The 24,894-nt window shown below is 37.3% G+C and overlaps 1 protein-coding gene across 2 annotated transcripts in view; it reads right to left on the reverse strand.

Moving 5' to 3' along the window:
* The window catches only part of dpp10 (dipeptidyl peptidase like 10), a 178,257-nt gene that overhangs the window by 24,744 nt on the left and 128,619 nt on the right, over positions 1-24,894 (reverse strand). For both annotated transcript variants that reach the window (XM_019276538.2, XM_019276540.2), the window contains exons 4-8: positions 18,945-19,039; positions 18,751-18,825; positions 4,216-4,268; positions 3,030-3,111; positions 122-242 (exon numbers count right to left, since the gene is read on the reverse strand). In XM_019276538.2, the coding sequence (XP_019132083.1) occupies positions 122-242; positions 3,030-3,111; positions 4,216-4,268; positions 18,751-18,825; positions 18,945-19,039 (426 nt within the window). The remainder of the gene's footprint in view (positions 1-121; positions 243-3,029; positions 3,112-4,215; positions 4,269-18,750; positions 18,826-18,944; positions 19,040-24,894) is intronic.

Below are 24,894 nucleotides of genomic sequence, written 5' to 3' on the forward strand. Positions count from 1 at the left end.
TGCAGTCAACACATCATTGTCATTGAGTGTCAGGCGTGGATTCTGTAAAGGAACCAGGAAAAGATTTAAACTGCATGCTTTGGTTCGAGTAAAAACAGTGTGAGAACAAGCTGATATGTACCTTCATAGAGCCAGTCAGCAATCCCATTGAAGATGACCCCTTCCTTTCCTGAGGACGTTAGCCTGAGGGAGTTACTTTTAACATCTGATTGGTAGTAGATATTATTTTCAAATATGTAGATCTGCGGACACAAAGCACATACAGTCACAACTTTAGAAATGCTGCAAGATTTCAGAGAGCGAGATTTTGTAATTTTAGCACACGTCATCTGGATTAATAATCATTATAAGACATATATACAGTATCTGCTCAAGCATCCAAACTATTATTTTAGGTTTATAGGTTGTAAGCCATCAAGTGATTAACTCTAATGTACTTTAACTGCATGGAAGTTAACATGTTACTCTTCCTCAGGCCTCAGGATTGTGGTTATGGGATTTAATTCAAAATTGCTTGGGGCTTTTCTCGCCTTTGTGGACAGTGGAAAGTGTCAGTTCCATGAAATTAAAAACCTTTTTGATTGGACATTCTGAGCCTTAATAATGTCAGGAATAGAAAGAAAGCATTCGTTTTCTTACTTCTACTTGGGGTATAATGATGGTGAAGAATCTAAACAGTAGGGAGACCTTTAACATGGATTCAGTGAATTATACTGTGGGTTACAACTTGAGCAACAAGTCAACAGACATTTTAGTAAAAAGTATGTTGAATTAGTTATCAGCAGGTGTGAAATGTGAAATGTTGAGACAACCATCATTGAATTACTGTGTTACTGAAGAAAACCTGATGATTCTCAGGCAAGTGTAAAGTTAGAAGAAGTGTCTTTTTTCCACTTCTATCTTCATATAAAGCTGTTTTTAACAATACTGAAATATCTTCTGCATCAGCAGCACTATCCACCATACGAAGAGTGCTAGCTACATTTCCATGTAGAAGAAAACAATGCTGAACTTAGCTGACACATCTCACAAAGTCCAAATCCAACTTGTCAAACAAACACCACAGAGTCCATCTCTCAACATTGCACAAGTTTGTCTCAGTTGGAAACAGAATCTTTCTTTGGCCTTTCCAAAGAACCATAAAAATTAATTAGCAGAGGGCCTCTCTGCACTGACATAACCTCATTGACTGTCAGCCAGGGCCTGAAAGGCATTAAAATATCATCAGTCCAGAAGGCAGGCTATGCATGTGCTAAAAGAGACAATATTATTATTATTTAACAGCAGACTCTGCAAGTTCTATTCTTAAATGTGAAGTCTCATTACTGCAACTGTGAAGTTAGTATAATCAGCCATTTAAGGTTTTATTGCCGCAGGTTTGATCAAATCATAGAAGTGTTATAGATCCAGGACTGGGAAATATGAAATTCAGATAGGTGTTTTTTTTTGTTTTGTTTTTTCCATTATGTTTCCATTGCAAATGTATTATTTATATATTTCATTGCTTCTATATTACATTAAGTTAAACAGCAATAAAACCAAATTACTTTTTCTTTTGTCAATGGAAAATAGTTCTATACTAAATATAATTTCTTGTTTACATTTAAGAGGCCCTCAATGACTTCAGAACCCTGTGGTTTTTACTAAAACAAAAGGTTTTTTGGTATTAAAACGGCTGTATCTTCGGGAAATACACATTCTAAGCACCAAATAGTGTATAAAGTTAACAGCATTTAGCAGAACCAGATATTTCCCCCAGGATTTGGTGGAAAACCAAAAAAGAGCTACAAGGAAAGTGAATACTGGTCTTGGACTGTCAGGTGGACAGAAACACAACTTGAATGCTTAATGTTGCTCTGTGTCTGTTGCGTGTATAAATGGGCAAAAAGTATGAAAGAAAAACTTTAAAAAATGACACTATCCTTTGCAGTCATGTCTTCAGCACCCTTTAACAAAGTTGTACTCTTAAAGGCAATCTGCTGAATATTTACCATAACTGAAATTACAATTTACATTGAGGCACACCTCTCCAATGAGGCAATTAAGTTTGAAAATCTTAACCCTTAATTGCCCAATTTCCATTCAAAAATGCATCTCCTTCTCATGACTCACAGACATTTTAGTCACTGTGACTAAGTGCACTTTTGAAAGTCACTGATGACATGACATTTTCTCCATGATAATTAAATTAAATAAATCTGTATAATAGTCACAGAAAAAAAGACACATTTAATTTCAGAACTTGAAAGAATTATCACATGTTTGCAAGAAGAGGGAGGCCATTCAAACTGGACAAAAGTAATTAGCTAGTCAGCTAGTCCTGTTCTGTCATCTTCCTATTAAGAACATAAAAAATCCAAAGAATTGCTATGAGGCTCACTTACACACTCTTTCACCAAACACTCAAGTCATTGTTTCCAAAGATGCAGTTCAGTCAAATGATGCTAAGTATGCTACTCGAGAGTGAGAAAGCATTCACACCAGTCTAGTTCTCACCTCCTTATCATCATAATGACTTCTTAATGGAGTCATGTTTGATTTATGCTCAAAAATGACACGCTGAAATTTGCATATATGGACAAAGCAGCTCTACTGTGCCTTAGCCTGTTAGCTGTGGAAAAAAAAAAGTCTTCCCATCTGTCTGGTGCAGATAAATGAAACAGGTACTATGGGAGAAAATTAGCATCTAATTAGATTCCCTCAAAAATTGAACATAAGTACGTTGTGAGTAGAGCGGACAAATCTGAATTAGAAGCGCATGGCCTAAAAATGATTTTTGTTGGGTTCTCATCAGTTTAAATACAGAAACACACCCTATGAAATATTGAACATTATTTTTCTGTAGAAATCCTGACTCCATATAAAGACAAGATATGCTGAATGTGGTTTTCATTACAGTAACTCTTCTTCTTGATATAAGCCCTGCCTTTACTTTAACCCAATTACTATAACCTTCACTAATGCTAAAATGCAATAACGCTAATGCAAGCAATGTAAGGCAGTGCCGAAAGGCAGCAGAATGTTCTCACCAGTTGTTGTCCTTGGACACCCCAGGCAGCGTACTGCAGAACTGAGTTCACCACCTCAGGAGGGTCCAGCTCCCAAACCTCCCTGAAAATAAAGACAAAAGGCAATGGTTATTGCTAACATCTAGTGGAGGTGGTCATGAGCCACATGCTGAAGGCCCACTATTTATCACAAAGCGTCCTAAAATAAGCTGCCATGTAAAGTTTTAATCCTCTCTGTTTAATAGCGGGAGTCCTGCCTGTTGACTCTGTGACTGGCAAGATGTGAGCATTCCACTGTGTCTGGGATCAGCACCTTGGACAGGGATTGTGACACTTTGTCCAGTTTAAGATCCATTTGTAAAGCAGCAGGATGTCACTGATTGTAGGCTGATCTACTGATAGTCTACAACCATAATCATAACATTATGAATTATTACTGAAGTGACAGGCACAAGATGCGTGCACGTCTAAGTGGCAGATAGAGGTTTATTTTGAGAGCTATTGTTCAGACTGCTCTTTCTTAGTGCTGTGGCTGAAGGAGAATATGTTTGATGGAGCAAATATACTGTTTCTTCTTCCAGTTTAGAGATAAACAAATCTCCAAATGGTCCATATTGAAATCAATTTGCATGACTTCAATAACTGAGGGCCGTTTCCTTCAGCAGACGTACTGTACTTATTTTTAGAGTCTAAATTTGGTAAAATCTGAAGGCACAAACATAAAACATAAAACATATTTTTTGTAATGATCAGAGATAATGATCGCATAGTTACATCGACTAAAAATGTCTGTAAATTCACATAGAAACCTGTAAATAAGATGTTCCTTCAAACACTAGAACTGAGAATCACCAGATTTGGAAATTTTCTTCAAGATCAAAGTAATCCAATAATAACTGTCTGTACATACATGGATACACTGCAAACAGGAAGTCAGCATATCTTTAATGATGCTAATTTAGTGTAGCATGTCACAGTGTAACATCAACAGATATGGGACATTGGCAGTACCACCCACATTTACTCCATAGCTAACATAAATAGGCGTCAATAGGTGATAATATTGTGCTTAGCCTTTATTTACAGTGTCTGTGTAGTACCTGGGGGGGTGGGCACAGTTGTGTTTTTCCCTGATGACAGGTGGGCTTTTTTCCCCCACTAGACAGGTTGCCTCACAGCAGCTGCAGAGGGGAATAAAAACACTTACCGTGTGTGAATATTGTAGATACTGTAGGAGGCCATGTAGGAGTGGCGGTAAACCTGGAGCAAAATAAAGACAGAGAGAAGCAGATTAAAAGATGACTGTCTGAAATATTAACGAGAGAAGCAGCAGTGCCACAGATAATGACATCAGGACAAAAAAAATGAAAAGGAAGAAGGCGTCAAACAAAACAGACTGCTGGCTGTTCCCACTGATAGAATCTGTAGACAATGCAATTTGCATGGGTGACAGCTGTGGGAAGAGACATTTTAATTCCATCTGAGAAACCCATCATCGCAGAGTGCCTCTGTGTTGAAAGCCCGGGAGAGACGGATAGACAGGGGGAGTGAGAGAGAGAGAAAGAGAGAGAGAGAGACATTCAAAGTGACAGAGGGGTGCATGTAAAGCTGTCTGAACCCCCCACTGGAGAAGCTGTGGCTGACATGATAATAGACCTCTGACCGTGGCTGGTGATCGGGCCCAGAAACAGGCCATATTTTTGCATTTCATCATGAAAATGATACATATGTATTCAGCTCTGATACAAAGCAGAGGGATCTCTTACAACAGACAATGCTGTTATACTATATTGTACTGCTAGTGTAAAAACTCAGAGATACACTTGGGTATACAACAATGGGTCTACACTAGGATGTAATTGTATAACCATTATCAAAGTAACTTCAATTGTGTCACAGGGGTTAATTTTTCTAGTTTACAAATTTTCGAACTTTCTACTTTTATGAGTAATTTTCTACACCCTAACAGTCTGTGTCACTACAAGAGTGGCACATTGCTCTTGTACTGGTACTGGACATTGATGAGCTGCAGAATAATTCGGATCAGTGTCTTGAATTTAGTGGCATCGAGCATTTAGCTTGTCCATTCTGGGCTACTGTAAAACTATGATGGTTCAACATGGAAGACACCCCAGAACTGACTCAGTCAAAGTGATCTGGGACTACAGACATTTCCATTGCCAAATCTTGGTCCCTCTTCTACATATTTGGCATTAATATACATTTATATATATATATATAGTATGTGTGTGTGTGTGTGTGTGTGTGTGTGTGTGTGTGTGTGTGTGTGTGTGTGTGAATGCTGTGAAATATGGATGTAGATTATAGAATGTGCAGAGGTTGAAGGGAGGTGTAGACGTAAACGATGAGAGAGGCATGGATTGATAAATGACTAAGGTCAACATAAGTGATGTCCCAAGCTGGGACAGAAGTTGATCTAACTCTGATGACTCTGACAAATGTTGCTATCGCTACAGTAAATTGTGTATGGACTGGGTATCAATAAAGTAGGGACAAAAATATTCAAATACATTGCCCTGGGTAAAACTGGAATTTCTATGGTTGGAAGATGTATTTTTGTGTACTAGCTTTGTTGAAATGCTATCTATGAACGAGGAAAAATGTTGAAAGCTGATATATAATATATAAAACTGCTCTCAAACTGCAACAACAAGGCAAGTGTAACTTACTAAGCCACATGAACACAGTAAACAGTCCAAAAAAAAACTGCTTTTTATTTTACTGAGGCTGTTCCGGTAAGAAATATGGCACAAGTGAGAGTTTCAAATGTTCCCTGGTACATCCTTGTACCCCGGAGGGATGAGCCAGAGGCTACAAGTGCTCTGCATTATCTTGGAAGGTGTTGTCCAAGATGAAGTTAATTTTGGACCATTCCTTCAGGCTGTCTGATCCAGTCCAACAGAGGATAACACTTCATGTTTTTTCCCCCTTTTTCTTTCTGAAAGTGTGTTATGCCTGCTGGCAGCTTGACGCTGCCTCCCCAGCACACAACGGCAAGAACATGACTTGACTTCCTCAATAACTTGCAGGACTTGGTTACTGCAATCCATCTTGAGAACACAGAACTTATCACACATTTTTATCAAACTTATTTTCCACTATGGCTTAAACATATTGTGTAAAGTACCAAAACCAGAGGTACATTTCATCATATTCTTTTCAATAAACAGTACATGACTGAGGTTAGTGGATACCTATAACTAAAAACACCATACAGGAGAGAGCCCACAGAATTCATAAGGATTTCTAGCACTCATGTTATTAATGGGAATTCTTAATACTTTTTGCTGTAGATACTGTACAGCTGAAAGACAATGTGAGTGATTAGCTAATCTAAACATAGAAGCAAAAGATTTTTTAAAATATTTTCCATAAGCGCTTGCTCATGGTGGGAATTGTTGGATCTCTGTAAATCATACTATAAATATTCAATCTGCACCCTGGTCTATATGGAAAGTCATAGTAATGAGGTAACTTCTGCCAATGATGATTTGGCACTATATAAATAAAATTGAATAATGTTGCTGTGTATGTAATGTGTATAATGTGTATATATATATATATATATATATATATATATATATATATATGCAGCTGTGTTCTAGCGATGTCACTATATCATCTTGGAAGATCATAATCTATCTGTGTTGTGTTCACAGCTTCTTCCTGCTGCCACCAGGAGGCTAAATAATCAAGTTATTGCAGGTGTAAGTGTTATAGCAGTATGCTGCACCTCCCCTTGTGAAATATTACAGATTATGCCAGGTTTATGTCCACGTGTAAATGGTCTCTAACCCCTACAGAGAAAAGCGTATATCACCTTTTTCTCCAAAGTACGCATCTAAGAAACTTAGCAGATGTTAATGGGGCTTATGGCAGTTACAAAGACATTATACAAAGACTACAATAAGGCTTTGGATTCCAGCCTAAGCACCCATGAATGGCCCATAACAATAAGCTGGAACATCAATAATACAGACTTGTTCATAGTGAAAGTAAATTAGTGTTTAGAGAGAAGAGGATTCACTGAACTCCAAGTGACTCAAATCGACTTTGTGTAACATCTCAGCACATACTGATTGCACGACAATCGACACAGTATGCTTGATATAAATTTTGTGAGTGTTATTAGTAATATCTATGCATGAGATTATAAATGATTCTCCAAGGTGTACTGACTGATTTCTCAAACTCTAACACAAGCTCTTAATATTACAAGGTTGATCTTGATCGTGGGTCATTTTACATTGGGTATATTTACATTTGAATCTTTCCTTATTCTTATCATTGTTTCTTTCTGTCCTTTGGATTTTATTTAAAGAGGTAATTAACAGCCTGTGCTTTTGTTACAGCCATGGGGGCATTGACAAGTCAATTTTTAGACACTTCACTGGCCTTAATCTGTCAAGTTTGTGACATTTCTCGGATTTGTGGGAAATCATACTTTTTATGAATGATGGCAAACAAAATCCTCAGCTTGCTATCTGTTCCTAATTTCAGTCATATATGATATGCGATAATATGAGACTTCATAAAATCACAAAATCACATTTTAAATAGCTGAAAATCAAAATCAATTGCCAGTATAGTGGTTATTTGTGTTATTAGAAATATCTTCCACAACAGAACCGAAAGTTCTTTAACAGCTTTACGGTATGTCGTCTCCCAAGAGATACAGTACTGTATGACATGAAATAACGTGAGTAACTCAACGAGGAAAAAAGAAAAAAAAAACAAAAAAAACCCACCACAGACACTTAAGGAGAGCCTTGGGAATGTCACCACAGAAGAAGTATAACTGAGTCTCCCCCTCCCCTGGCATCAGCCCACTTAAAAGCAAAGAAAAAATCAATATCTTAGTGAGGGAAGCTCCCTGGATAGATCTTTAGAATCCGAATCAGGTTTATTGGCAAGTTTTCACATAAAATAATTTGCCTTGGTGTTTTACATAACACCTACAGTGGAAAACATGTTGGACCAAAAGACTGTAAATGATAATAATTATTTGGATAAGATACATGCATCTGACACTCTAAAGCACACTGAACCATCTGGTTGCCATGACAATGTTACCCCTAGTCACACTTTCACTTACTTTTGCACCTTTGCATTTGTGACACTGCACTAGCTTCCCATTATAACAGGCCCAATTGTTAAAAAAAAACAAAAAACGCCATTAGTCTGATTCTAGGAACAAAAATATTTCACCATGTTCCAGGACTGAACTCAATGATCAACACTTCAGACTTCAAAAGGCTGAAACTGCTTCACCCTCAGCTTTGATTTGGAAAAACTCCATGGACAGAAATAAACAAAGTCCAAAGATATTCTCTAACTGTTAGAGGATATCTTGGGCAGTTCTTGCCCAATTTTGATGAGAGTTGCATTTTGACACCCAAACAAAATTTTACACTAATTGGCTACAGTAATCTAAAAGAACTACAGTTTATAACACTTGGGTTTTATTTTTGTAGCTCTGGCCAATACATCTAATCACTATGGTAAAACTGTGCTTAATGCAATAACTACTAAAATCTAAATGTGGGAGATCATTAAAAATAGTCCCAAAGTGGCAAGAAACACATCATTCAGACATGTCCTGAAAAAAATCCTTACCTTACCTTTTGCACTCACTTCTAACTAATCTCTAATTAATCCTGTTGGTTCTATTGCAATCTTTCTGATTGCCCTAATTACTTGTGTTTTTTGCCTTGCTGGATTAATCTGTAGTAATATTCCAGCTTTTCAACATATTACACGTCCTTTAAGGACCAGTCTGTAAGATTTAGTAGCATTCAGTGGTGAGGTTGCAGACTTTAATCCCCTTGTTTCACTCGCTCTTTATTGGGAAGTAGAAACTACTGTGGTCATGAAACACATGAAAAAGCAGAAGGAATATCTAGAGCCAGTGTTTGGTTTGTCCATTCTGGGCTACTGTAGAAACAGAGTACTTTAACGTGGTGGGCTCTATGCAAAATGATCCACAGCATTTGTAGATATACTCATACTCATAGATTCATTCTAAGGTAACAAAAATATAAGCACTCTTGTTTTCAGGTGATTATACAATAATAAAATATAGTTAGGAATATTATATTAATGTATGTCTTATTCAGCCCCCTAAACCTTACACACTGGACCTGTAAGATTTTAAGACACATAAAAATGGGGCAGACTATAGTGGTGGTCTCTAGATGTCCTCTCCTCTAAAACCAGGTTCAAACTTTTACCTAAGTTGCGACTTTCTGTCTCAATGCCACTGCTAAATTAGCCGCAAGTGATAAGCCAACTCAGAAGTAAAAATGACTTTCTGTCATTTGACGAAGTATAATGAGAGACAATGTTATATAAGTAATGATAGACAGTGTTATTAAAGCAATAACAAATAAACATACATTTCTGGTGATATTAGACCACAAAATCCGCTGGAAACCTCATAAAATATGTACAAGCAGTCAATAAGTCGATAAGAAGTGCTGCAGTATGGAAAGAAAAACTACACATGTTCTGGATCATAAAGCATGGCACACTCTATTGTTTACTTCTGACTTATTTTATTTGATGAATTACCCACATCTGAATTACTTGTGGAAGTATAAGCTAACACAAAAGGAACCCTATATATATCTATAGTTCTCCATGTACTCCGACTACTCCCACAGTCCAAAGACATGCAGGTTACTAACTGTCTGTAGGTGTGAATGTAAGCATTGTTTGTTTCTATGTGTCAGCTCTGTGATGAACTGGCGACTTGTTCAGGGTATACCCCGCCTCTTATCCAGTGTTAGCTGGTATTGGCTCCAGCCCCTTGTGACCCTGATAAGGATAAGCGGTTATGGAAGATGGATGGATGGAGTCTTGATTTACAGATTATTAGAAAAAATAACATGTGGAAATGTCTGTTTTAAATCCCAGATGATTCATGGTACTCCATTGCATTGATACAAAATCCTCTAAATCACATATTCAAATTAGGCTGTTCTGCTTATTGATCTTGTAATATTCTGTATGCATTTACATTACAGAGTCAAGAACAAACATGTCCAACAGCATCGAGAGGCTTTTACACAGTAAAGAACACAGGTGTTATATCAACACAATTACAAAGGCGTACTGCTTGTGGGCATGATTGGAGATGAAATGTTGATATAATAGTCAGTATCAGATTCACTGTGGTAACCAACATTTAGACAGACTCTGAAATCTTGTTTTGGGACAAAGGTGTTGTTTTTCCACCATCAAATTATACATCAGTGGGATATTTTTCTAAAACACAGGTGGGCTCAACTGAGAGACAAGAGATAGTTTCTCTCTTGTCTTTTGTTTTTCTTGTCAGCATTACGTGTGACTCAACACTCCCATCCACTGCTTAGCTTTTTATCTTAGGCTGGAGGTGTTACCCTGGAATATAAACTCATCCCATATGAATATGGATTAAATTTGTTTCAAGTTTTTTTTTTTTTTTTTAAATCCATCAGTATCATTCAGAAAACTCTGAAGATAAAGCTGTAGAAAAAAGGGGGCGTTTTAACTTTTGCAGTGACAGTCAGAAACAAACAGAAATCTTGCACCAGTTTAGCAGAAAAATACAGAATGAATGCAAGCATACAATCCATTTATGCCTTGACATGCAAAGAAGGGAGGCTGTCATTTGGAATCAGTGGGGAGTCAACTTCAAACCCACACACTTTTGTGATTTTATAGCTTAAACCTAATAATTTTCCTTTCTTTTTTCTTTTCATCTTCAATGGAAAGGGAACAGAAAATATACACATGAAGGGAGAGAGAACGTAATGAATGGCCCCCACTATATTATAATGCAGTTATAACTGCCACTAGTAAAATGGCATATAAAATGGCATATAAAATACATAAGAAAAGTCACTTGGCTGCGAGGATTTGCACTGACAAGAACATTACAAGATGTTTACAAGACTTAAAAACACAAGCCTGTTGTCAGCAGTGACAAACAAGAATCCCAGAGATTAGGAGCTTTTATCAAGCTTAATCACTCCTAGATACAGATGTAGTCAGATAACTGTATGTAATCCTACAGATAGGTGAAAAGCGCTAGAAGAGCTTTCTCTAACACCTTGTAATGGGATACTCCTTCACTAACGTCAGGCCATATGCATATAAGCAGCTATAACCAGCTAAAACCATCATATGTTATAGACCCAAATAACAAAAACTGTAGTCTAGAGAGCAACCTCTGAGTTCAAAGCCTGCATTGGTTCAAAGTATGTGGTTATCAGAAGACTTGTTGTATACTCCGTTTATAACAGTTCCAGCTCACTTTGTTATTCTTTTCATCATTTATTACAGGTTATGATTAACTGCACGGACATACTTCATGTTACAGTTCATAGATCAAAGCCTGGGATTATAACGAAGTATTAAAACCCTGCTTCAGGTCCAAACAAAAAAACAAACAAAAACAAAAACAGAAAAAAAAATCTTCTAATGAAAATGACTTTAGTGTGCTAATTATATTAAGGAAAAACATACTGTATTCAGATGTAATACAAAATCCTGTAATGCAAAATGATAGGCCACAACCTTCATGTTCCGACCCCCATTACAGCGCTGTGCGAATGTGTTTTGGCACCTGACTGACAAAAGGATTCACGCTTATATAGTAAACACTTATAGCAAAGATGATACAGACAGATTTCCAAACAAAGTAAACTACAGGAGCAAGGTTTTATGACGGGGGTTATTCAGTAATAAGTAAGTAATGAGATAAAACGATAAAATGAAATGAGGCTTCAAATTAGAGGCATTGCTTATTTACACAGCCAACAATTACAGAGAAATGTTGTCAATCATTTAAAGTTGTGTATGTGTCCACCTGATGAATGTGAATCCAACACTCTCTTTTAGCTCATTTTTTGGTCACTGTCAACTTCTGAAGAAAATTATGCTCCACTATGTTCACCAGCTAGTCTCTAACTGTGTCTGTCTGCTGTTTGCCCACTGTGACTGAAAATAACACTGTGAGAGGTGAGAGTGAGACAAATCAATAAAGTTTTGGGCCAGACAGCTAAACAATGAGCTGAAACATATATAGCTTTGTAAAGCCAACGGGAGAGCGGAAGATTTCAGTAACACTTTCCAGTGTCTACCCTTTGTCACCTACCCCCACTTTTCCCTCTACCCTTGTTGCCCAATCCTTTCCCTTACCTTCCCCACCTTTTGCTCCATCTCCATTTACATATTGTGTAACCATGGCTGTTATCTGTATAAAAGAGTTTCTCTTCATTTGCTCCTGGTCAACTCACTGGCTCAGATACCCTCTGTGACCATCAGTTCACCAGTGTATGCTGGCCATGCTTCTTAATACACACCACCACAGCAAACATCTCAACTGGACTCGATGATTACTTCAACAAACTAAACAACATTATTGGTGCTTTAAAGGTCCAATAAATAAAAAGTGAATAAAATACTCTTTTGTGTTTTCATTTATTGTATAATCACATGAAAATTAGAATTATTCATATTTTTGTTGCCTTTTAATGTGCCTTTTGTATGTACTGATGCAATGGGCCCTTTTCCACAGAGTGCTCCATGTTGAACCTCCGTGTTTCTACAGTAGCCCAGAACAGACAGACTAAACATTGGCTCTAGATAGGGCCTTTCCCATTTGTTGCATGCTTTGTAGCTACTGTAGGGTGACACTGGTCCTTAAGGGTTTGAGAAAGATTGTAGTTTTGTCACCAATCCTGTCTCATGCTTCAAACCAGCAATGAGTATTACAATATAGAATGCTTTAGCCTTAAGCAAGTGCTTTGAGTTGCCTAAACCTAACCAAGTGCTAATCATATTTTAGTTCCCAGGAGCAGGTATTGCAGGGAACATTTGTTCAGTATAAATATATTCTCATCATTGTGTTGATTAAAAAATGTAATCAGGGCAACATTATTTATCCTACAAATTGTATTTGCTGCTGAAGATTAGTTTCATATGAACTGAATATTTAGGAGACAGGGCTATACACTGAAAGATGTTCTTGTGGAGTACTAAAATAAATAGAAGTAAATGACTTTATGGAATTAAGAAAAACATGAAGCGCAGCATTAATTCAAGCTGAGCACTGAAGTAGTCTAGAATGAATGTTTGTAGGTTTCTATTTTTCTAGCTTTCCTTATCACAGCTGGAAGTCTTTGGGAACTACCTGAAAAAGTGAAGCCTTTTACACTAAACTAACTATATAACCATTTGCTACAGTTTTTTTGACATAAGTGTCTTTGACTGAGATACATTCACCAATCTGAAAAAAATAGTCTTCTTATTAGGTTATAGGTATATGTAAATTTAAGGTGTTTAAAACACACCACCCAGTTTTTTAGACACATAGTAGGGTGAACTGCCCTCACTGCCTGATGCTTTGAGTTGTATTTCTCTCACTGCTTAATGTGAAAATCTTAAAGACTTATCTGATTTCACTAGTGTGCTGTGTGACAATCTGTAATTACACAGAAAGTGGATATAAAGAACCACAGATAACTGCCACTGCCGAATGAAAAAGTCTAATGCTGGCTTATTCAAGGTTATTCCATTTCATATGACCTTTGTTCTCACAGCAATGAAGTCTAATTTATGCAACCACTGAGAAATAAAAAACAATTCTTATATTTTATGTTCTCCAGTGATCTCTTACATCCTTGCCATGCCAGATCTTCCTCGTTGATTGAGAACTGCCTCCCCAAATAACCTTGACTTAGCTCAAACCAGTGTCTGTCAGATGGGAAGTAGTAAATATGATGCTTGCATGCAATCTAGAGTTTAGACAGCCTCATTATGTCAAAACAAACTGTATTTCATGCATCAATAATAGAGTCCTATAAAGGAGTATAATATATATATAGATATATTATATATATATATTAAATACAATGGGTAAACCCCTCAAGACCTGCATAGCAGTCCACCAATTAAATGACAGCACAAGGCTATGTGTATGCACTCCCTATCCTTGCTTCTCTGTCAGTTTTCACCAAATATCTCATAGCCAGAGGGCTTTTGTCCATGTGTTGTGTTGCTCTTGAGGGATTAAATATTCAGCACATTTTTGCCTTCATTTGTATCTCTAAGCCTTAGTCATAAACAAGATACACACTGTTGTCAGATATTTTCACTGCCGTCAGCAGCGTCCACACAGACCGAACTGAAACACCAATTATACAGACAACACGAACATCTCACTACTCACAGGTGTAATCAGAAAAGTTGATCGTCCGTGCATATTAATAACTGATTTAATAAAGACGAAACTGTACAAAGTGAGACCTGTTTCAACATTAGTCACAGAGCTAAAATCAAAATAAAACAACTTGTATATTCATAAATCTTCATTTATTTATGTTCTTTATGCTGTTCTCAAGGGCTGGGATGTATCCCCGTATACTGCAGGGAAGTGATCTAAAATTCTATTAAAGTCGAAAACCCAACAATGAATACTATGTGTAGCTATAGATAGGGCCAGCTCAAGTGAGTCCTGAACCATCCCTTGGTTATGCTGCTATAGGCTTAGACTACCAGGGGACTTCCCATGATCCACTGAGCTCTTCACTTCTTCTCCCCCTCTCCAGTTTTTCTGCTTTCTCATGGATCATGGCTATGCCTAGATCGGGAGTTGTGATCAAGCCTGCTGCTGAGGTCCTATGGAAAGTGTCACAAGATAACTTCTGTTGTGATTAGGTACTCTATAAATGAAACTGAATTGAATCTATCAAAGCCTGATATATCTTTTTCCGCCACACTGTTGAACTGTGTGACGTTTTACTTCATTCCCATGAGCACACACACTTATTTTGACTCAATGGTTCACCCAGTTCATTTCCAGTTCCAGTACCCCCACCTCGATGTATTCACACTGCTGCCCATGGATGTAATATAGCAACTGGATACCAGACTAAAAGATGGCATCCAGTCACTTTAATGACAATTTCTCACTGAGAGAAAAGGCTAAGAAAGTGTTCGATCTGGTGTGGTATAGTGCTGTGCTAAAAGGTTCATGCACACACACTTCCCCTGCACTTTGATGCTCTTTAAAATGTCTGGCATCTCTAGTCTCTTTGGGAAAGTTTTGATTAGGTAAAGCTGTTATGTATAAATGCATGGTGATGACTTTTAAATATGTTAATTTGGCTCGCTGGATCTGAAATATTGTTGTCACACATCACCATCCACAGAAATATGATTAGAACGTGCTGTTTTCCTTACACTGTGTTCGGAGCCCTCACACATTTGTGCTAATGTCACAGGTGACATTGAAAGTCTGGGAGGTGGTCAGTGAATTGAAACTGGGCCAGTCACACATGCACTATCCAGCTGTTGTAAGTGCAGCTGAAAATAGTCCCCAACAAAGGTTACTCCATTGTGTAACACTTAAATTAAAAAGTCCAGTACTTAGCCTACCTTTTCTAAAAATAGTAACGTCTCCAGTAGGGGCTAACGATGTTAAAAAAAGTGTATAGTTAAAAAACATTGGAAGGAACACATTGTTAGTTTTGGTCTTTTTTTATGGGATTTTTTTCACAACTCTAAAAATATAAAATAACATCTGCTTTATTCTTCAAACACCATTCTTCTTCTGACCTACATGCCTTTGAAATGTGAGAAGAAATTCTGTTAACAAAAGCAACTGCTGTACTTTTTTCTAGGTCTATATTTATGTTTTATGGTTGACAAAAACAAGACGCTGCAGCAAAACAGGTGATGATCTGCTCTCGTCTTCCCCTGACTGATGTCCTGTTGCCTGAGGCCTCAGAGCCTGATGGAGCTTTCTGCCTTCCTGGAGATTATCTGCCCCCGCATCCAGGGTCTGTCTCTTAATCTTAGACAGGCACCATGGCTGTTGCTCTTTCCCTCCTCTGTTGTTGGGTCAAATCATTTTCCACATTACTGTAATTTGATGCTTTTACTGTGAATGCAGATGTGCACCAGAACAATTAAGCCGCTGTACAAGTAAAAACATTGCTTTTATATATCTTGGCAGTTGAAGCACAAGGCAATGACAGCAATTTTGTGCTGACAGATCCAGAACATTATGCACTGTTATTTTTTCATAAATTATTGATTTAACAAAATATATTGTCACATTTGAACTAAAAAACATGTAAGAATCAGGACAAATAAACAAGAATCTAAGTCTGTCACACTGTCACATCTCTACCAAGGCACCAAAATTGGGCGTGAAGCATTAATGGATGTTTTATTTCATTCAGTGCACCAGAGATGAACCTATTAGAAAAGTAATTTATTTTCCCTTGAGGAAACTGCTGTTATTACTCTTCATCATACAGGTGTCAAGCTCAAGGCTGTTGGTTTGTTTCACATTGTGCTGCCAGGTGGACAACAAAGATAGTTGCATGAATACATACAGGAAGAATGGATATTTCACTGTACATTAAATCTAGAGGCATGCCACATGATCACATCCTAACAAGTTAAGAATTTGAAATCATGTTGTTTTAATGTTTTATTTGTGTATTCCATGCACATTTCTGTTTTATTTTGATGTTGTGTATGCCAGTTTGACAAGCACAAAGTTAATGTTAATTTGCAGTCACATAAAGAAAACATAATGGTATTATTAATATAACAAGGCTCATTTTACTATAGTGCTTGGATACAACTGGCAGAGGGCCTGTTGTGTTGGGGGGTCTGTGTGCCTGGATGTAAACAGTGTACCTGCTTGACATGTCACATTGTCATTGTGAGCATGTTAGCATGCTGACTTTAGCAGTGCAAAGCACCGCTGTACCCAAGTGCACCCTAATGACTGTAAAGTAATTTCAATATTTATAAATCAGTCAAATCCTCATTTTTGTGTCTCGAGTTCAACTCAAGTCAAATAAAGCTCACTATTTTCTTTTTACGGTTCATCTGACTCATCCCTAAAATACGCCCTGCTGCAAGTTAAATTAGAAATTATTATTTCACAAACCTGTAAGGTCATTTTAAGTTTTTAAGAGTAATTAGACTTGCAAAAATTGAAACATCCTTAAAGACTGGATTAGAAATAGACCAACAGAACAATTTATACTCCATTTTTTCATTCAACATAACCTTGTGCTAAAAATAAACTGGGCTTGTGGCTGTCGGCCATACTGTTCCAAGTCTAACCCTTCATACAAAATATGCAAATCAGCCCTGATTAATCGCCTTGTCACTAATCCTTACAGTTGATCCCTTTCAGAGTGGAGGGTCCAATTTGCATATCTCATTTTGCATCTACTCTTTTCTGATGGAAAACTAGTAATTATGGTTCAAGCTTGCCCCGCTGCTCTATTACTGAATGAATGTGACCTGCCAGTCGCACATAGTATACAATGGAATTTTAATCACCGCCTGACCCAGGCCCTCGTCAACATTTATCAAGCACTACAGGACTATGTGGACTATATGTGTAGATGTTTATTCAACCCTGCCATCATATTTCAGCATGGTTTTGTCTTTATAACCCCCTGGTGTCATTTCTTACAAACAAGAATATGCATTATATAATTAACCCGAGTAAGTATTAACTGATCATGTTTGAGTGGGCTTTGGTTGCATGTAGGTAAACAGTCCATGCAAGAGGCTGCATTGGCCAAAATACAATCTCAGAAACCACTGGCTATCACCTTACGGCAATTTGGCTTTTCATTAACTTTTTTAAAAGTTATCTGCAGTCATATGCATTATATTTTCTTTATAGAGGTTAGCAGAAATGTGTCTTTCTTGTCATTCTCACATATCAAGTAGCTAATCTGACCGCAGAGGAAGTCTTGGCCCCGATATCCACTGGCACCAGAACCACAAAAACATTGATTGTTGACTCCAGAGGCTAAATCATTATCAGAAAATATCTGAGAGGTTCTGAGATTGGCATATCTCCTCAAAAACATATGGACTGCTTGGTCTCAAATATTGTATCTGCAAAAAAAAAGCAATATCATGCACTGTGGGTCACTGTGACAAAGTAGGCATGGTAAATAATAGTTGAATACACTGAATTCAACTGAACTCTACCTGAAACTGAATATGACAAAATGTTTAAATACATGATTTAATATGTACTCGTCAGCTCCACAGGATCACAGGATCCAAAGCCATCAGTCTGCTACTTCTCTTGTATGTTATTGTTATTAGCAAATCTCACACTGTAACTCATCAGACATAAAGAATGATTAGCATAACATTGATCACAGAGCCTGACAAATGTTCGCACAACACATTTAACAGCCTTAAACTAACAGTAACAGTGTGAGCTGCCATGGTTCTTCCTCACCAGGTTCTGTTCTGCAAAAATATACATCAACTTCTGGCACTTTGCACCATCCATAGGTTGCCAGTGAGTTTACCAAAGGAAACTTTAGGCTATTGAACATTTTGTACTTTTGTGATTTGTGCAGTTTAAGGCACTGAAACAGCCCCTCATGCTGATCTTATAGGCTCTTAGTCATTCTTGTTTTGTTACTGATTTTTTTTTTTATATCCATCTATGAAAAGCAGATAAAAAATAGCTCACCCAGACTCTGTACTTTGTGCTTTAATACAGTATTTTTTCTCCACCAGTAGCAAACCAATCGCTCCACCCTGAGCCAACTGTGCACAAAAGGGTAGTTGTCTACTCACACTACAATACGCCACCCAACAATGCCTTAAAGGCATAGTTTTAGTACACAGAATGAAACCACATTCATGACATCGGTGTTGTCAGGAAACTTACCTGTTTCACGTCATAGGCGAAAAGCACATATTTCAGATCAGGAGACACAGAGTACTTGGCCACGTTGAAATTGATCTAGTGGGAATTAGAGAGAAAGACAGAGAGGAAATATGCAATTTAATCATTATGATAACATTTATATTATAACAAATCCTTATAACTTTATAGACTATTACAGACTAATATGTACTTACAAATGTTGTGTTTGTCAGGACAATCTCTGTCTCATTTGTAAGGATGTTGAACTTGATGACGTGGCCGTCGCTGTTTCTGTAGATGACTTCAGAGTCTGTGCATAGAAAAAGAGGAAACAAAGAAAACACATCAGCATGAAAAAAGATGCATTTTGAAAGCTTGCAAATAACAAAATAAAATTTAAAAAAAACATTTCATAGCAAAAAAGATGCCAAAGCAGTCAACTCAATTCTATTTAGAAATGCCGTTAAAAAATTATACTTTGTAAGCCTGATTGTTCCCTGAAAATAATTAACAGTAACAATTCAGCAGACAAGCTCAAGTTTTATGTAATGTGATTAGCTATGAGGATCTTAAGTGAGATGTCACTGTCATGCAAACACAAAGGGAAGGTTTCATCCTCTAGGTAGCACAGCATGTTCTGTATTGATGAGAGGAGCATTGTGTAACACCGCCAGGAAAACATCTTTTGTCCTGAGCTGGATTGCTTGGACGTGAAGACATTCAGAAATGTAGCCCACGTCAAATGTCACGGTATGGGGTATTGTCACGAATGATAATACCTTTGTGTCAACACAACATCGTGAACAAGTACTTATAATCTTAAATGGATGTGTGCAAACATGTACGCAGAATACAAAAGAGGAACTATGAAGCATGAGCACAGGAAGTATGTTTGTCTATATATTTAGATGATTTCCACTGCATAGAGTGAGCAGCACCAAGTTCCCAGGTGCACACTTTTACTGAGGACCTCTCCTGGAGCAGCAACACCGCGTCACTGACCAGGAAAGCTCAGCAGCGCCTCTACTACCTCCGCAGACTGAGAAGAGCCAGAGCACCAGTCCCCATCATGCACACCTTCTACTGTGGAACCACCAAGAGCATCCTGACCAGCTGAATCACTGTGTGGTACGGCAGCTGCACTACGACCCTGCAGCGCATAGTGAGAGCAGCTGAGAAGATCATCGGTGCCTCCCTCCCCTCCCTCTAGGACTCAGCATTGCGGGTGACCCCACTCACCCCAACCACCAAACCTCCAGGCGAGAACCAGGAGACTGAGAGACAGCTTCATCCACCAGGCCATCAGGATGCTGAACTCCCTCCCAGCACTGCCTCCCCTTCCTTCTCTGCCTGCTGCCCCCACAAACTCTGGAGACTACTGGACCCAATGCACAAACCAAATGGCACCAGCCACTTTTACAGACTCTAAAAAACTTGCAAACCTAATTTTGCACTGTGTACATTCAACTGTGTACTCTGTATACATGTTTCATTTTTGATAGACCTCACTGTCTATACTGCCATATTTATATTTATAATGACAATTGTGTTTATACTGTGCCATACTGATACTGTTGTTTATGTTCATATTGTTCATTATGTTCATACCGCCATATTTGCCATATTTATACTATTGATATCTTCCAGATTTGCCACTGTCTTTTCTTGGATGTCTTTTAGCTTGTATATATTTTTTTAGATTTTATTTTACATTTTTTGCATTTCCTATATTTTATATTTCATGTTTTATTGATGTTTGCACCGGGGATAAGAGGAAGGAAACGCAATTTCAATTCCGTCCTGCACAGAGAATGTCCTGTGGTAGTAGTGATAATAAAGTGACTTGACTTGACTTCTTATGGTGCCCTTACAGTGGAAAAAATGGGATGAAGTACCCTTATGTGGAGAAAATGATCAGGTGCCCCTAGGGTGACCCTCCAGTGGAGAAAACGTGAGGCCAATAAAGTGCCCTTGCAGCGGAGAAGATGCAGTGCAGTTCCAGTTGGCCTTTCTGTGCGGATGCCCAACAGCATACAGTGTAAGTATTTTATTCTTCCCTTCAAACAGCCTAAGTTCACCCTGCTCAGGCTATTTGACAGTTAAACTACACTTTCATACGTCTGGCTACAGAAAGTGGAAACATTTCTATCCCCAGCGATGACAAAATTCCTCTGGGCAAGGCATTTAATCTTAAACCTCTCCAGGTGCTGAATTAACACAGAACATACACAATAATTAAATGGCTGTGTTTTTACCTATTAGAATATATATAATATGACGGGTGTAGGTATGTTTTCCAAGGTCGAGGAAATCATTTATATATATATATATATATATAATATATATATATATATATATATATATATAATATATAATATATATATATATATATATATATATATATATATATTTCATGAAAGAATGAAAGAAAGGAACCAAATAATCAGGATGAAGCAGTGAAATGTGCGCACTGTGCCCCAACAGTACAGTACAATGCCAACCACACGAGTCACTGTTTTAACAAGCAGCAAAGCAATCAATGTCAGAAAAAAACAATGGGAAACTGGAAGAATGTTGTTTGGTGACAGAATGATTAACTACATTAGCTTCAACAAGACCAATAAATTCAATGTATACTATGTATAAATTCAATGTATACTAAGTATACTATGATATGAAACACGGCTACTAATGTAGTCTTAGACACTACACGTGTACTACAGTTAGCCACCAAATATTACTGAATAATTCTTTAAATCAGATCTGTACATAGTTTAGCTCAGCATTCACTAACCCTGTCACTTTAGTCCAGAGTTAAATATCTCAGTAGTTATTAATTGTCTTGAAATTTCATCCAGGTATTAATGTTTCTCAGACAACAAACTTAATGACTTTGGGATCCTACTGACTTTTCATCAGAGGTTGACACATCGGGTTCAGAGTAAAATATCTTCTGATACAGACATCCATATCATGTTGTAATAACTTTGGTTATCCTCTGGCTTTTAATCTGGTGCCACCAACCAATCAAAAAATTATTTTGTTTGATATTTTAGTAAAAGATAATAAAGGTTTTTGTCCAAAATAACAAAGAAGCATCCAATACTGCATGAAATACAGTTCTGTTACCTTGAAAGTTTGCAAGGTTGGATATTTTGTTTAAAACAAAAGATGAAATCACTTTTTCCATTGAGTAATATGTTATGAATAATAACATTCATACTGTTGTTGCTATAGCATTTTGAAGATCACAGACATCCCCCTCTGATCCTTATGCAGACTGGAGAGATGGGAATCTGAGAAATTGTGTGTATACAAAACCCTAACAACTATTCTTTTTACTTCTTATTTACTACTTAAATAACTGAATAATCTGTTTCGATCAGCCTTTTATCGCATCTTGTAAAACGAACATAGAAATAGTTGGATGTCTGTCTTGCAGAGTAAACAAGTATATGGGAGAATACAGTGTGTATATGTGTTTGTAAGAGTCATGTCTGGGTGTCTGAGATTATCCAGTGCCATGGGGACTCACATGGCGATGAATAACTTAACACGGAACCACAGCCGTCTTTACTAAAATTATCTGGCTAATCTGAACAGCTGCCAACTCTGGGTGGTACTTTGCACTCTGAGGGGTAGAATTTCCTCCATTTCCACAACAGCCTGCAAAGTTTAGTCCGTTGTTATCCAATGTGGTGAGACATAATGAAAGGGGGAAAAAAACAACCGAAAAACAGTGATATAATTACTTAAAAGATTGATTCATGTATGACACCATGGAGAACAATTTATCATTTTAGACCAGTACTGTGTCTGTCTTAATGTTTGAATGACCTCATCAAAACAAGAAATAATATGTGTTATAGAGTTTTTAACAAAAGGTATCACCAACGAAAATTACTATGCACACAAAAACATGTGTTTCTGATGATGTTGTTTTCTAAGGATCAAAATAATTTTCAGTCAACATCCAGAGATATTAAAACCTTAAATCAGTGCGAGCAGATGCGAGAGAAATTAATATTTAGAGCTGATAAAAAGGAACTCATTCCTGTGATCTTTAAAACATTACCATAGGTCTCTGCACTGCTCTGCACTTGTCTCCTTAAATAATTAAATGTTCATAGCTGAAAAAGAACAAGCTAAGATTCTAATGTATAAGTAATGTCCTACGTCTGTAACCCAATGAATAATGAAACACTTCTGCTTTTTTCTACTATGCTTAACTCTGAAACCTAGGTGGACTCGTGGATTAAATAACAGTCACTGGACAAGAAGCACGACCACTGCAGTGCAGTGTTATTTAAAGTGAATATATTTTCCTGAAATAAAGGTGGTCATTATGTTATCTCCTTTCATGTTAGGCAGGCACATGATGAGCATGTCATTTTGTGGCCAAAACTGTCAGAGTTGGAAACAGGATTGAATTTTAAAAAACAATACATTGCGTTCTGAACACTGACAGTTTTGTGCTGCAAAGAACAGTGAGCAATGAAAGGATAGGCTGCACCATTACTTACAGTAATAAGCAGCACCATTCCAGCTTATAAGGACACGTTGGGCCTCATGAAGGAAACACTTGTACCAACACATTTGTTCTTACAGGTCCAATGTGTCAGATTAAAGAGGCTCTATTTACAGAACATGATGAAAGTAGAATATAATGATGTTTGTATAATCACCTAAAAATAAGAACAGTTATGTTTTTGTTACCTTAGATTGATCCCATTATATCTACAGATGTCCTCTTTTCTACAGTAGCCCAGAATGGACAAACTAAACACTGGGTGTAGATAGGGCATTTTTGCATTTAGTGGTGTACAGCAACTACAACGCTCAACGATTCTAAATCCTACACACTTGACCTTTAAGAGATTTGTGAGTCTGACTTGGAAAAAGGTAGAAAGAGAGAATATTTTCTTGCCTAAGGTTTAGATTAGAAGCAAATATATGCTTCTGCTTTACAAACATACAGAAGAGAGAGAGAGAGAGAGAGAGAGAGAGAGAGAGAGAGAGAGAAGGGGGGATAACAGAAAGCTTCAAAAAGCTTGTGACTTCTGAGTTCAGTCAGAGGCTGAGCTGGACATAAACACAAAGGGTCTCATTTTCACTGCAATCGCAACATTGTTAGCTGATTAACTAGCTAATGTGCAGTCAGTACATTGGCTGTTTGGGATGAATATATGTAATCAGTCCAGCAGTCAAATTTGCAGGCAAAAATTAATCATAATCTTTTTGTCTGAACATCATCTTAAATGAACCAGTAGGAAGCTGCAGGAAGAGCTGCCTATAACACAAATGATGCAGTCACCAAGACAGTACCACACAGAGCACAATGACAGCCCTGCATTTATTTAAAAATCACACATGGCAGCCTCATGTGGATATACTGTAGTTAAAATGACAATATATTAATATATCCTGCTTGAGGGAGAAATGTCACAAAGCTGACTATCATATTTACACAAAGGGATGCTAAGCTTTTGACACAAAACTTGCACAGCATGATTCCTACTATACAGGAGCTCACAGCACGAAGCCAAAATATCAAAAGGTGATAAAAAATTATATCTATTATATATATATATATATATATCTATTATATATATATATATATATATATATATATCTATATATATATATATATAGCTATTTCACCCAGGCTGTCAATAGTTAATAATAATGGAAATATTCTTCCAGGTGAGTATTTATTCCCATACAAGCAGTAAACAGCCATACACACGACTCCTTGAAGAAATAAATGAGGCCTGGGTAATGATATCTCCCTTCCTGTGTTTGTACTTAGTGAGCCAAGAGACACGTTGTAATTTTCCTTTGAAAACAGCAGATTTATTTGGGTTTTAACTGTCCAGCTCCAGAGTCCGCTGCCCACATAACTGTCAGGAAATAAAAGAGTAATTCTGCCCACTGCCGGAAGGCAGCAATAAGAAAAAAACACAGCATTCGGTACTAACTGTAGCAGCCAGTAATAATGTGTCATATTTCTTATACCAATGCCTATTTTTGATCACTTGAGGAAATTATACTGACACAGTATATATCAGATGTATGCAGTGATACAAAATCTTGTGCCTGAAGGCTGACTCTTTTCAAAGACAAAGAGCAAAGGCACTTTCAAAACAGTACAAAGTATCGTTCTTT

The sequence above is a fragment of the Larimichthys crocea genome, chromosome XVIII, assembly GCF_000972845.2.
Source record: "Larimichthys crocea isolate SSNF chromosome XVIII, L_crocea_2.0, whole genome shotgun sequence".
In the NCBI taxonomy this organism is placed as follows: Eukaryota; Metazoa; Chordata; class Actinopteri; family Sciaenidae; genus Larimichthys; species Larimichthys crocea.